The sequence below is a fragment of the Solanum stenotomum genome, chromosome 9, assembly GCF_019186545.1.
Source record: "Solanum stenotomum isolate F172 chromosome 9, ASM1918654v1, whole genome shotgun sequence".
Taxonomy (NCBI): domain Eukaryota; kingdom Viridiplantae; phylum Streptophyta; class Magnoliopsida; order Solanales; family Solanaceae; genus Solanum; species Solanum stenotomum.
The window spans coordinates 7,397,015-7,410,862 of record NC_064290.1 but is presented as its reverse complement, the minus strand read 5'-3'; the positions used below and the strand labels follow the sequence as shown (position 1 = coordinate 7,410,862).

Sequence of the window (13,848 nt, the reverse complement as noted above, 5' to 3'; positions counted from 1 at the left end):
GGTAAGAAATTTGTTTGTTGTTTATATTTGGGGCTAATTGCAATTTGTCTTGTATCTCTCTGTTAATTGAAGATTATTAGATTGTTGTGCTAGCTTCAAATTGTTTTGTTTTTGTGGTTGATGTTTCATAAATCAGTGGAATTGGATTTAAATTAGATTGAATTTGATAACATTATGGGATGAAGCAGATGTATTCTGGGTGATAGGAGTTTTTTTCCTTTTTGGGGGTGGGGAGAAGAAATTAATGTGAAGGATGTATGCTGAGGTTGGTTGTAGCGGGAGTTAGGAGAGGTAGGGGTTGTAGGCCGAAGAAGAATGGGGGAAGGGGGTGATTAAACATGACATGAGACAACTTTAGCTTAACGACAATTTGATCCTAGAAAGGAAGGTATGAAGGTCGAAGATGAGAGTATAAGGTTATTAGTTAGCGAGTGTGATCACACTTTATGTGGGATGGGCAGGGGACTAGCCTCCTATCCTTATTAGTAGTATTTTTAGTCTCTTATTCTTCCGTGTGTATTAGAATATGTTGCTTCATTTGCTTTGCTTTCTTGTTTTCATACTTGCTTACAATCTTGCTTCGAAAACTTCCCTTTTGAGCCAAGGGTCTGTTGGAAACAACCTCTAAACTCATAAAGATAAGGGTAAGGTCTGCGTACATCCACACTCTCCAAACTCCACCTGTGGGATTACACTTGGTATGTTGTTGTTGATGTATGCTTGGAAGTTGGAACTCTATTTTACCACTAGAGTTTCCATTTCGATTTGCAATGTCAAGTTCTTTATCTGGTTTCTTCTCTCCAGCTTGGCATCATGCCACCTTATTTCTTTTACTTTGATTATCTTTACATTTTTTACCTGAAGTACTTAAAGTTTTTTAATATTTTTTTTTACTCTTGCATTCCTTTCAAACTTGTTCTGGAAAGGGTTATCAATAACAATCTCTCTACCTCACAACGGTAGGGATAAGGTCTGGGTACACCCCACCCTTCCCAAACCCCACTTGTGGGACTGTACTAGGTATGTTGTTGTTGGTATCATGGTCACCTTGTCCCCAATCAAATTAGTGTCTCTTAAAAAGGAAAATATACAAAATATATGCTTACGTCTTATCTAATTAAAAACATTTGATTAGAGCTTCAGCTGTTCCCAAATTGAGATAAGAGTCAAGTGGACTTGCATCTGCTTATGGTTTACTTTTCTAATCTCAATCAATGTTGCTAATCTCAGGTGGCGATTCTAAGTGAAATGAAGGGTTCCGCGAAAGCATCAGACAAGTTGTTGATGGTGTACTATCCATTTCTAGGATTTGCTGTTTTAGCGATTTTACGTGGTTTACTACCTCATTCTAGCAAGAGTGTTAGCATTGGAAAAGGATCCGCGATAAGCAGGAAGAAGAGGGCTTAATCTTTCAACTCGAAAGCTAGAGTTGAAGAGTTTGTATTTCTTTTGGCATTGATCTTTCAATTTCGACTCTTGAAACCATATCAATTTTGGTTTTTTTCCTGTTTCCCCTAGCTGATATAAAGTTCTGATGCTTGTGTATGAATTTTAAGGTCACAAGTTCGAGCCTTGCACAAACAAATTAAATTCAGTATTTAAGTGGACAAGGATAAAAGAGGCCGGACCAATCATCCTTACGTTTCAAAGGCTGCTTCTTTGGCTCAAAGAATTGGGATTTTTGTATGTATAATCCTTGTTAATTGCATGTCTAAGAAGTTGAGATATAATGGTTTCTAACAATTCCAAATTATAAGTCAATATAGGAAACCACTATGTAATTGTTGACAAGTAGTCTCTAAGCTAGTCAATACAGTTTAACAAACATGTCCATCAAGCACTTAGGTACAAATGGACATATGTAACACACCAAACTTGATAGAAAATTAATCCAATGTTGAAAAGGACATGAGCTCCCAAGGCTTCGATGAGTACAATTATTCATGGAGTTGAAAAGTTTGTTGGAGTTTTAAATCTCACGAATTGTTCCTGCTTTAAAAGCAAGGAACAATTCATGGGCTTAAACTTTTTTATAAACTCTTCAATTCTATCTTCCCGTTACGCATTTTAATAGTTGAGAGTAAGGGATAACAAAACATGGGTCTAATACCATGCTAAATCCATCACCCTGTGGGAATTCACATTTTAATTAATTCTTAGAGATTGCCCCATGCATGTGGATACTGAGGGTCTAGTATCTGAAACTTCATTTAGTGACGAAGACAAAAATTTAGTTAAGAATATTCAAAATTTGTTTAACTAACAACTTTTAAATTTTATTCTTTAAGACTATAAAATTAAATGACTTTTGGTACATTATACATATCTTTAGATAAAATAATTAAAAAGTTAAAAAAAAATTAAAATAAATATTAAAAATAAAATAAATAAATTAAAACAAATTATAGCGTTATCATTGTCTCCACCATACTACTAGAATAATTCTTCTTATTTTTATGGAATCGTTTGGTAACAAGTTATTTCAATAGAAATTAATTATCTTGAGATTAGTTATTTCATTCTTAATGTGAGATAAAAATAACATTATTCCCAAAATAAATTACTCTCGCAATTTTATTCCAACTAAATATTAAATAAACTCATCCTAAAATTAGTAGCAAAATTAATTATCCCTAATCTCTCCTATTACCTACTTCTACAATTCAACAAAAGATGCAAGAAGAAAAATATGCTAGTAGTACAAAACTATAATTTGACTGTAACTCATGTCAAGTCAACAACTTCAAAACATCAATATGAGTTGTGGTGTAGAGATCTCAATCAGATATCTCGAGTTCAAGCAAATCTTGTTTGGAAACACCACCCAATTTAGATTCTATTACACGCAATATAAATTTAATCAGAGCTCAAATGTGAACATCAGACACTAAATAGAAACTAAATAAAAAACAACTTCAAAACAAATGAAACAAATATGAAGTATCTTGAAATACATATAAGGAAAAATACTTCAAATTGAACAGGAAACTGCTAAGAAATACAAAAGTAAACTAATCAAAATTCAATTTGTACAGAGTAATATTCCAAGAAACTCTGCATTTGTAAGTTGTTGCCATTAGATTTCAAATACTACTATAAATTCAAACCCCCCAATGGCCCAATAGAGCATTTCTCTCCATATAACTATTTTAGCTTCTACTACTATACCATTACACTTGCTTTATTACTACTATTCTTGAAAATAAAACAAAATGGCCTTTTCTTCAGTAAAATATTTTGGACTTTCCACAACTTTTGATCCCCTACATAAAAACCTCTTTAGTTCAAAACCTTGTGTTTCATCATTTTTTTCCAAGAAAATTGCCCTGCCAAAATGTGACAAGGCCAATAATATTATGTCCAAAAAGCCTTTATATGTTTCAGCAGTGAGTGGATTTGGGCATGTTAATGAACCAAATGAATCAAAATCTAGGGACCCTTTAGTCCAATGTAATGCCTACGAAGCTAGTAGGCCACCAATTAGCATTGAATTTGATGAGACTGTTGCTGCTCATAAATTCAAGATTGGGTTATATTTTGCAACATGGTGGGCTCTGAATGTGGTATTCAATATTTATAACAAGAAAGTGTTGAATGCTTTTCCATTTCCATGGCTTACTTCAACTCTATCACTTGCTGCTGGCTCATTCATAATGTTAGTTTCTTGGGCTACAAGAATTGCTGAAACTCCAAAGACTGATATTGATTTCTTGAAAGCTCTGTTTCCTGTAAGTAAAATGATCATACTCTGTTTTTCGCATTAAGAAACATTGAATTCTTATAATGTGTTTGTGTTCAATAGGTTGCTGTGGCACATACAATTGGACATGTTGCTGCAACAGTTAGCATGTCAAAAGTTGCAGTTTCATTCACACACATAATCAAGAGTGGAGAGCCTGCTTTCAGTGTTTTGGTTTCAAGTTTGTTTTTGGGCCAAACTTTTCCATTGCCACTTTATCTTTCACTTGTGCCAATTATTGGTGGTTGTGCACTTGCTGCTATTACTGAGCTCAATTTTAATCTAACTGGTAAAAAGTTACAAATCAATCTTCTTTTAGTGATTATGCATGTGTTTTATATATTCGAAGCTCACTGGCCCGACTAATATAGATTTGCATCACATAGAAAGGGATAGTGGCGGAGTTAGGTTTAAGGAAAGGGATTTAAATTGAAAAATTATATACTATAAGTAAACGGTTGAATTCCGCTTGCTTGTATAAATTTTTGGATCCTCCACTAAAACCTTACTTCTAATTAAGGGTCGAGGGATATCATCCATACCACCACACTCATTGTATATATAAGGTATTTTTAAGAATTGTTATATTCTATATATTGATTTTGAACCTCGTGAATGAAAGATTAGAGGTTGACTTAGTGTTCAAGGGATTCAAAACTCACCTTGAGGTTTCAAGTTCAAATCATAGACATACTACTTTTTTTTCAAACCCTCTTAACGGAAATCCTGGATTCTTCACTGCTCGTTGCCGTCAAATTTTAGACTAATTAATTATATGAGATTTATTTATGTTGCTAATGCTTCATAACATGCAGGGTTCATGGGGGCTATGATATCAAACTTGGCATTTGTATTTAGAAACATATTTTCAAAGAAAGGGATGAAAGGGAAATCTGTTGGAGGAATGAATTACTATGCTTGTCTTTCCATGATGTCCCTTTTGATTCTTACACCCTTTGCCATTGCTGTTGAGGGTCCAAAAGTATGGGCACTTGGATGGCAAAATGCAGTCTCCCAAATTGGCCCTAATTTTATATGGTAAGCGCATTATCTTACAAACTTATAGTAATTATTTAATCTCATTCTGTTTGGTCCTATGTTGCTCAGACTCTTCAAAAATGTCATCGGGTGCATGCCCCATGTCGCATGTTGCATCCTTCAAAAGTAGTGCATTTTTGGAGAGTCTGAACAACTTAGGTTTGGTCAATTCTTTTAAAATTCAATATTTTTATGTAAATTTTTTGTTCTTGTTTTAGGTGGGTGGTGGCACAGAGTGTGTTCTATCACTTGTACAATCAAGTGTCCTATATGTCCCTAAATGAAATTTCTCCATTGACATTTAGCATTGGTAACACTATGAAGAGAATTGTTGTGATAGTTTCCTCCATCATCATTTTCCAAAATCCAATTCAACCAGTCAATGCCCTTGGTGCTACCATTGCAATTTTTGGAACTTTCCTCTACTCACAGGTAATTCAAAATATATACATTTTTACTAAGTATATGTAATTGGCTTTTCATGTTACTCTTGGGACTAATAAAGATCCAAATGAATCTAACACATGTACAATTAGTTGTTTGTGTTCATCCTATGTACCATCAAAGCTCTTAATACTTTGACAAACAATAACTACAAATTGTTTATGAGGAACGTGTTGAAGACATTATTAAATAGATAAAAGTGTGTTTTCTCTAACAGCTTGAGTTTTTAGCTGAGATGATCACATAATATCAGCAACATCAATTTTAATACTTGTTCCTTTTTTGATTAATTTTATTGTTATGATTTTTATGCAGGCAAAACAATTAGAGAAGTTTGGCAAGAAGGATGAATGAAGAAAAGGGGAGACTCTGACTTAGAGAGTTAATAGATGGACAACAATGGACTAATATTTTGTAATTGAAGATTGATATGATATACAGGATAAAATATTGACTAAAGAGAATTAAAATTTATAGTCGAAGAATGCATATAGAGAATAAACTTCGTAGCATGATATTTTTTGGAAAATTGAGAAAATTCAAGAGAGCTAGTTGGGCACAGTTCAAAATTCGATAAATAATAAGTTTTCCCTCTACAATTCATGTTGTGTGCTAACTCGTACAATATGTGATGTGTTGTTTCTACTAAACGAAAGCTTTGGATGTATGACTATTGAAAATCATTTATCTTTGAGACGTGCCCATTAAACATTTCTTAAATTAGCCACAAAATCAAATGACTCTCTTTGTTACTTTTTTGTATAACATAAATCCCATAGTGTAAAAGATAAATTTCCTTCTATTCCTATTCTTTTTCTAATTACAGAAATCCCATGGTTTTTAGGCATTTCGAATACATAGTTAAGGATCCATATACATTGTTATTGATACATTATGCATCAATCTGTTGCGCTTATTAAGGGAAAAAAATCTGAAAAATCAAATTAAAATCTCATAGTATCCATTTGTTGCACTAATTAAGGGGGGAAAAAAAATTGAAAATCAAATTAAGATCCCATAAATTGCTCTATTCCATTCAAAATTATTGTCAAGAATTTAATCATATAGTGTAACAAACCAAAAAAATCAAAAATTAAATTTCTTCTTCTTGTTCATTATTCTCTCTGTTTCATCCATTAGCCAAAAATTTCATACGATACATAATGAATATTTCGATCTTCTTACGTTTCTTGTTACTTTCAATTATACAGAAATAAATCCTAACAAAACGAAGAAATTTAAATTTTCAAAATGATGAGGACATAGAACATCTGAGAATACACACATAATATTGTTCGAAACAAATTGTATTGCCTGATAAAATCTGTCTTGTTTGATGTAGGAAACATTCTCGCGTTTGATGCTCCTAACCAGTTATTGAAGAACAGTTCTTCTGCATTTTCAAATCTGGTGGCAGAATTCTTCATCCATGGGGTTAACCTAAAAGCATGCACATGTGATAGAACATCTAGTTTAGATCCTCTAAAAGGAAGGAATGGCCAATTCAATCTACCAATGTTAATGTGGCATTGTATAGTACAAAATCACAAACTGACATCAAGAAATACAACAAGTAGAGAAGCTACTTCAAAAAAGTACATTTCTTATATTTGCCAACGAAAGGTGACATGAAACCTGTAGGATATGTACAGTGTCAATTCTTAATCCCTAATTATTCAACGAAGAAACCTTTCAGATTTGATTCAAAAAATTTTGTCAAAATTTTGGGTAAACAAGGTGAGTTGTGAAGGATACAAAAGTGATGGAATTGTTGTTGGACAAACGATTTCTTTTGTGAATCTTCAAGTTCATCGAAGATCCTTTCAATTTTGATTCAAGATTGTTGAAAATTTTGAGATTCAAAATTTTTCTCCCAGTTCATTGAAGATCCTTTCAGTTTGATTCAAAAAATTTGAAAACTTTGAGCTTCAAAATTATTCTCCTAGTTCATTGAAGATCCTTTCATTTTGATTCAAAATTTTTTTTTTTTTTGAAAAGATACATCATGAAGATTCTTTCAATTTAAATTGATAAGTGATGTATTTCTACTGATACATTAAATAAGAAAGTGTTGCCCATAAGATTTTAGGTTTGAAATCAATACATTATTGTTTGGTAATTCTTATATGTATCAGATACATTTAGTATGAATTCAAATTTACATATCATGCCTAAAAAATTAGTGCATGATACATTATTATTTATGTATCTTATTTTGTTTGGGAAATACTATATTTTATTTTTTTAGAAAAACATTATACATGTAATTGTTCCAAATAGCATGTTTTTTGGTGTGTGATACATAACACAAAGTTTATGTATCAAGTACATTTATATTGAACATGATAAACATTAATCGAAGATTCAACAAGATTAGAGTTATGTATTAATAACTTAAATATGAACATGATACATTAAATAAAACAAAGGCTATTGTAGCAGTGACGTATCAGATCAGTGATAACACTAATAAAGACTAATTTAATAATCAAAATAAGCGAGATACATTGAAAGTAAGTCCAAAAAACTGAAAGATCGAACCGACGGAAATTCCAGATGCACTCCAAGATGAACTCTGCCCATTAGCAACGTTTTTCCACCTCTATTCCATAAAGAGACCGGGAATAAAAGATTCAGTATTTTTTTTAAATGATTTTAAAAAAAATAAATAAAGGAAATCAAAAACCGAAGGATTGAAATAAATCTACTTCTTGAATAACTTGAAATCATTAATTGGAAAGAGAAAAAATTTGAAATTCAAAAATAGATTAATGAAAGTAACTATGGAGAGATTTGTGGATTGAAAAAAGAAAGGAAATCATGGGTAGGAGATTTCAAATTAATGTAACTACAAAGTATCTTAATTTTTAGTTGATACATAATGATAAAAAAGAGTAACTAATGCTCAATACAAATTAATGATCTATAAAATCTGACATATATTTATATTTGATATTAAATGCTCACTAGTTGAACATGATACAAAAATTGTCCAACACTTAAACATGATACAAATAATGGATTACAGTTAAATTAGTAACTTGCAATGTATCTTAAGTGTGTATTTGATACATTTTAGTAAAATTTGTGTATCTGATACACACTCTAATAGTGCAGGTTTTGAATGATACAACAATGAACATTATTTTTGTATCAATAACTTCACATAATTACAACAACTCCACAGATGATACAAAAATTGCCCGCTACTATTGAACATTATTTTTGTATCAATAATTTCAGAAAATTACAACTCCTCAAATAATGAATAAAATTAGTATAATCTACATAATCCCATAGTGTAAGACCCTAAATTACATCTTATCAATTAATTTGATACACAATGCTTTATCTATAGAATAATATGATTTATGTATCAAGTGTATTTATTGAGTAATGTGTACATGTACATAATCTTCTAATTTAAATAAGTCTAAACAAAAATTAAACACTACAGATACATAACAACAATTGATACATGGTATATTATACAATTTGAACACGATTTATTGAGCATGATGAAATTGTAATGTATCATAATGTTGAAAAGAAAGCATTTTACATTAATTTAATAAAAATAAAAATAACTAGATACATTAAAAATATGAATCCATGTATATCAAAAAAGATGAATAAGAAAAAATCAAAAAAAAAAAACCAACAATTTGATCTGCTTCTCCTTATCCTTCTCAACATATCGATAATGTATCAGATTGTTGCGGCATTTGTAGTAGTCCATTGGATGCACAATAAAAATCTTGACAATACATTGTCATAGCAAGTCTACCATCACCTACATTTTGGAAGAGGACGAGATGGACCCCAAGATCTCATATTAGTATCAGAAGAATTTAGTTGATTAACCCCAATACTAAATGAAGGGGCCTGTCCCATATGTATTAGAAAAAAATTCTGGAAAAAAATGGAAGAAGACAACAATGGAGAAGACAAAACCCAACCTATTCACATGTTTGAAATTGATTGACTTGAGAGAGAGAATCCTTTTGAAAATTGTAACTACTAAGAATGTGGAGTGAATTTAGGGAGAGAAAAAAGGAGTTAAAAGGGGAGTAGTAAACGTGGATTTTGGCTGGTGGATCTTATGTATCTACAAATTTTAAGAATTGGGAGAAATAAGGGATTTATGAAATATTTCAAGAAGATAGGGAAAAATGGAGAATAAGGTAAGTAAAGTTGTGTATATAAGTAATTTATCCTACTTTTTTTATCCATCGTAATTTTCTTTTTCATCGAAGTTCTCTCTCATGGCTTCCACAATTTCTTCTCTCCATGTACTGTATATATCGTCATATGTATGTCAATATATACACTTGACATACTCATGATATATAATAATATACATTGGCATACACAAAATATACAAGACATGTATATGATATACACATGATAACATATGTTTGGTTATACACACTTGTATATCGGTGTATGTACTTGTATGCTGTGTGCATGTCACAGTATATTGTACAAGTGTTATACATAACATATACAGTAAAATACACCCAATATACACTAGCCAGGTCAAAACTGGAATTGAAGTGGTCCTATTCTTACCCTTTATTAGACTCCGCATATTGCGGGGACTTAAAGAAGAAAATTCGTTATCTTTCACAAAATTGAGAATAATTTAATAATTATTTTGGACATTTATGGGAAAAAAAAAAGATTTGTGTAAAATGAACTTATTCATGGTCATTGTTTAACTATCAAATGCCTAACTATTTTATATTGATTAACTATCAAATGCCTAACAGAGCTTAGAGTAAATTTCGCTTTAATATAATAGTTCACAAATTATACTAGAGAGACAGAACTACACTAGACAAGCCTCATGCGACTAAACTGAACAAAGTATACCAATTATGCTTGATTATCAATTTCTAATTAGTAATTAAATTTACATTATATTTAAATTATACAACAGGATTCCAGTCATCATCTTGCAGATTGGATCAGAATTGAGGGAGCTCACTGAATTTAATTTAATTTATTCCTTTTAATAAAATTAAAATTATAGTACTATATTTAGCGGGGATTTAGATGACTCTTTCGAGTATCCAGGGGTTAACAGAAGTTAAACATATAGTTTAGCATAATTATTTGTTTGTCTAATATTTAATCAATAGGAATAGTACAAGTCAATTTTTTTGACAATAACCAAAGTCATAACATGAAATGTTGTTTGCCATTTCAACATATATAATAACTATAACTAATGTTTCTCAATAAACTAAAGCCCCTTCTTATTTGGTCATCATAATAATTAATATATTTTGATCAAGTAAAGTCATGTATCTAATCTAATCTACCCTCCTAATTAAACTGACAAACATTCCCCTTAGCTAAGTTAAATTATCCTAAACCAATTAAGAAAACACACATGGTTGATCATCATGACATGGAGCACCTAGAGCATATTATATTAGTTTATGCACAATGAGAAGCAATTTGATGCACAAAATATCTCACATTCACGTAAGGTTCGAAAAGGGCCATGAGAGTGTGATCATATAGATAATATACATGATGCAAACATTAGTACTAGTTATTTTCATGGCTCAAATCTAATTAAGACCTATCGATCAGATGAAAACAACTTTATCGTTCCTCTAAAACTAGACGAAAACTATTTATCGTTCCTTAAAACTCCTTTCCAAGTACATGCACCTGTTCACAAGTAATTAATTTAATTAATGCGTTCACCAACTACTAAAAGTTCAAGAAGTAGGAATATATATAATAATAATGGAAGAAACAAAAAGTCTCAATGGCATTAACACTTTTTTCTGTTGAGACAAAAAGTGGGTGACCAAAAGAAAATAATTTCCTTCATTAATTTAGTACAGTAGCAAATACATACAAAACCAACAAGTCAACCATTATCATCTATCTTCCTTGAATTTTATTTTCCTTTCTGCACGTTCTTTTCACCCCTTTTTTCTTTTCTGTTTTTATTTTTTATTTTTTGAGCTTAATTTCTATGCACTTTACAAAAAAAATTTGTACAATCATGTTATAAATAAGTACCTCTATTTATAACATTTTTTTATTTCGACATCAAACCTAACATATTTAAGATCCCATAATTGAACGAACATATTTTTATATTATATATACATATTTTAAGTTTTAAGATCATAAAATTCAAAAAGAAAATTACTTTTTTTGAATTTCTTGCTCAAATAAACTAAGACGACTCATGAAATGAAATGGATAGAGTAATTACTTAGGTGTATTTGTAATGATAAATATAAATTGGTAACATGATAAAAATGATAGTTACTTACTTTGTTCCTCTTTGTGTAGTTGAGATTGAATGAGCAAGGAGTTTAAGAAAAAATAACTTTTAAAATTTAGGTATAATATATAAATATCTCTAATATTTATGCTCATCAACTTTAGGTATGTATAAGCAGACTCTTAAATTTGTATAAAATTAAGCAAATAGGCGACATCCTACATGACAATTTGCATTTTGTGTAACGTCCTACGTGTATTATGCCACGTNTTAAAAGTTAGGTATAATATATAAATATCTCTACTATTTATGCTCATCAACTTTAGGTATGTATAAGCAGACTCTTAAATTTGTATAAAGTTAAGCAAATAGACGACATCCTACATGACAATTTGCATCTTGTGTAACGTCCTACGTGTATTATGTCACGTAGAATATATGTGTATGTTTATTTCTTCAATTTTATATACAAGTTTAAGTATCTACTTGTGCATATCCAAAATGGGAGGATATAGATGTGTTTTCAAACCTTATCCCTGATTTTTAAGACAGATGAGTTATTTTCGAAAGACTTCCAACTAAAATAAAATAATTGCATGTTTAATTTTCTTTTAATAAATTAAAACGGTTCATTTTAACTTCCTTAACTACCCCACTTGGCCCAACCATCGAGATTCCACGTCACGAGCCCCCACCTTTTTTTGGCTGAACATGTTATCTATTGTTTATAAATTATAAGCCTTCTTAGCTTCCCTTAGCCTACAAGTCATCAAATTCCCTCAATAATCAAACAATTATATTTCCCCAAATTGAAGCACTTCAATTTGGTCTTATAAGAAAATGGATTCATATAAGAATCAAGAAGAAACAAGTGATCATAATGATGCACAAGAAGAAAGTGGATGGACAACTTATTTGGAGGATTTTTCAATGGAACAACATAACAATAATAGTGAAAATAGCACATATTGTGATAGTTTTGGAAGTCCCTCTTTGTTGTCTGATGCTGCTTCTCATGCTGTTTGGAACAATTGTAACAACAATAATTATGGGTCACCATTTCTTAAGAGATTGAATTTGAAGAAACCAAGGAACAAGAAAATCTCTGATCCTGATTTAGAAGACACTGCTAGCTCACCTGTCAATAGTCCTAAGGTATCATTCTTTTTTCACCTTTTTATTTCATAATAGTAGCGAAGGGAGCTTGCAGAAACGATAAGGTTGTTTCTGTGTAACTTATAAGTTGAAGCCGTAAAAGCAGACATTAAATATTTGTATTAATTAGGATAGGAGGTTTACATCACATGCATCATCTCTTAAGGTGCGGACTCTAGTCTGAATCCTTCGTGAAGATCAAAATTGGATGATATTTTTAAAAAATCTTTAAGGAACCCTCCGTAAAAAGTTTAGGGAGCTGTACATATAGTGTCATCATGATCCACGGCATATTTTGGCATTTAATAGAAATTAATAGATGATTTTTTCAGTTTTTTGTGTGGTGTATTTTTATTTTATATATTTTAAATTTGTTATAATGGTGGTCATGTCTAACCGTTAGAGTGCCAATCTTTTAATAAATAGATTTTCATGCATCTCGACTATTCTATCATACAATTATTACCTTTCACCAGCACTAGTATTGAATAATCTTTCCCTATTTATGGTTCATTAATTTTCTTCTTTTTGGTCTTTGGTCTTGCATAATATTTTGTATTGAGATACTTGCTTGATTTTAATAGGTAAGTTTTAATAAGCAAATGGACATCAATTACCGAAGAATAAACAACAATAATGGAAATTTTCTGGTAATTAATTAATGTTCTCTCTAAATTCTGTGACATATTAATATGAATCTTTTAAAAATAAAATAAGTAGAAACTAATATTTTATTTTATTTTCGATATTTGTTTATTTATTGGTTAGGGGTTTGAAGGTGGCTCTAGACAACAACAAGAAATGGAGACAATAGAAAGAAATAATACTATGTGTTTTGATGAAAAGAACAAAAGTGATATGGGCCTCAAGAAGAAGGGACTTTGTTTGGTGCCTTTGTCCATGTTGGTCAACTATAGAAGTTGATGTTCATTTGCGCTGCGCGTTCTCGTTTAATTAAATACATATTAGATATAAAAAGTATAATTTCGAAAGTGATTTTGATTTGTCAGTTTAAGCTCAAGTACTCTTTGCTTTAAGTTAGCGGAACTATATAAAAATAAGTCTATTTAATTCCTCTCACTATGTAAAAATATTTTTCAGTTTTTTTTTTTTGAGGGAAAGAAATGTATTAGCTACTAGTATGAAATAGTGGCATGTAAGTATTAAGATTTTTCTTAGATGGAAATAAATTTGTGAAAGAGGGATTTGTATATAA

At 30.8% G+C, this 13,848-nt stretch overlaps 3 protein-coding genes across 3 annotated transcripts in view; all 3 read left to right on the top strand.

Annotated features, from left to right (window-relative positions):
• LOC125877852 (uncharacterized) overlaps window positions 1-1,489 on the top strand; it is a 5,246-nt gene extending 3,757 nt beyond the window's left edge. Inside the window, exon 2 of the mRNA XM_049559129.1 lies at window positions 1,231-1,489. Coding sequence (XP_049415086.1) covers window positions 1,231-1,407 — 177 coding nt within the window. The 3' untranslated portion in view covers window positions 1,408-1,489. The remainder of the gene's footprint in view (window positions 1-1,230) is intronic.
• Window positions 1,490-3,212: 1,723 nt separating this feature from the next.
• On the top strand, window positions 3,213-5,927 carry LOC125876603 (glucose-6-phosphate/phosphate translocator 2, chloroplastic-like). The gene is made up of 5 exons (XM_049557823.1): window positions 3,213-3,728; window positions 3,803-4,028; window positions 4,555-4,777; window positions 4,996-5,209; window positions 5,537-5,927. The coding sequence occupies exons 1-5, from the start codon at window positions 3,213-3,215 to the stop codon at window positions 5,573-5,575; spliced, it is 1,218 nt and encodes a 405-aa protein (XP_049413780.1). The 3' UTR covers window positions 5,576-5,927.
• A 6,294-nt stretch (window positions 5,928-12,221) lies between these two features.
• LOC125876607 (vascular-related unknown protein 1-like) lies at window positions 12,222-13,848 on the top strand. Its single transcript, XM_049557826.1, has 3 exons — window positions 12,222-12,632; window positions 13,217-13,282; window positions 13,401-13,848. Exons 1-3 carry the CDS (start codon window positions 12,318-12,320, stop codon window positions 13,554-13,556), a joined length of 537 nt encoding a protein of 178 aa, XP_049413783.1. The 5' UTR covers window positions 12,222-12,317; the 3' UTR covers window positions 13,557-13,848.

Coding starts and splice junctions, on each gene's coding strand:
- LOC125876603 (XM_049557823.1), top strand. CDS start 3,213: ATGGCCTTTTCTTCAGTAAAATATTTTGGACTTTCCACAACTTTTGAT. Junction 4,029..4,554: donor GCTCAATTTTAATCTAACTG/GTAAAAAGTTAC, acceptor CATAACATGCAG/GGTTCATGGGGGCTATGATA. Junction 4,778..4,995: donor ATTGGCCCTAATTTTATATG/GTAAGCGCATTA, acceptor TTCTTGTTTTAG/GTGGGTGGTGGCACAGAGTG.
- LOC125876607 (XM_049557826.1), top strand. CDS start 12,318: ATGGATTCATATAAGAATCAAGAAGAAACAAGTGATCATAATGATGCA. Junction 12,633..13,216: donor CACCTGTCAATAGTCCTAAG/GTATCATTCTTT, acceptor TGATTTTAATAG/GTAAGTTTTAATAAGCAAAT. Junction 13,283..13,400: donor ACAATAATGGAAATTTTCTG/GTAATTAATTAA, acceptor TTTATTGGTTAG/GGGTTTGAAGGTGGCTCTAG.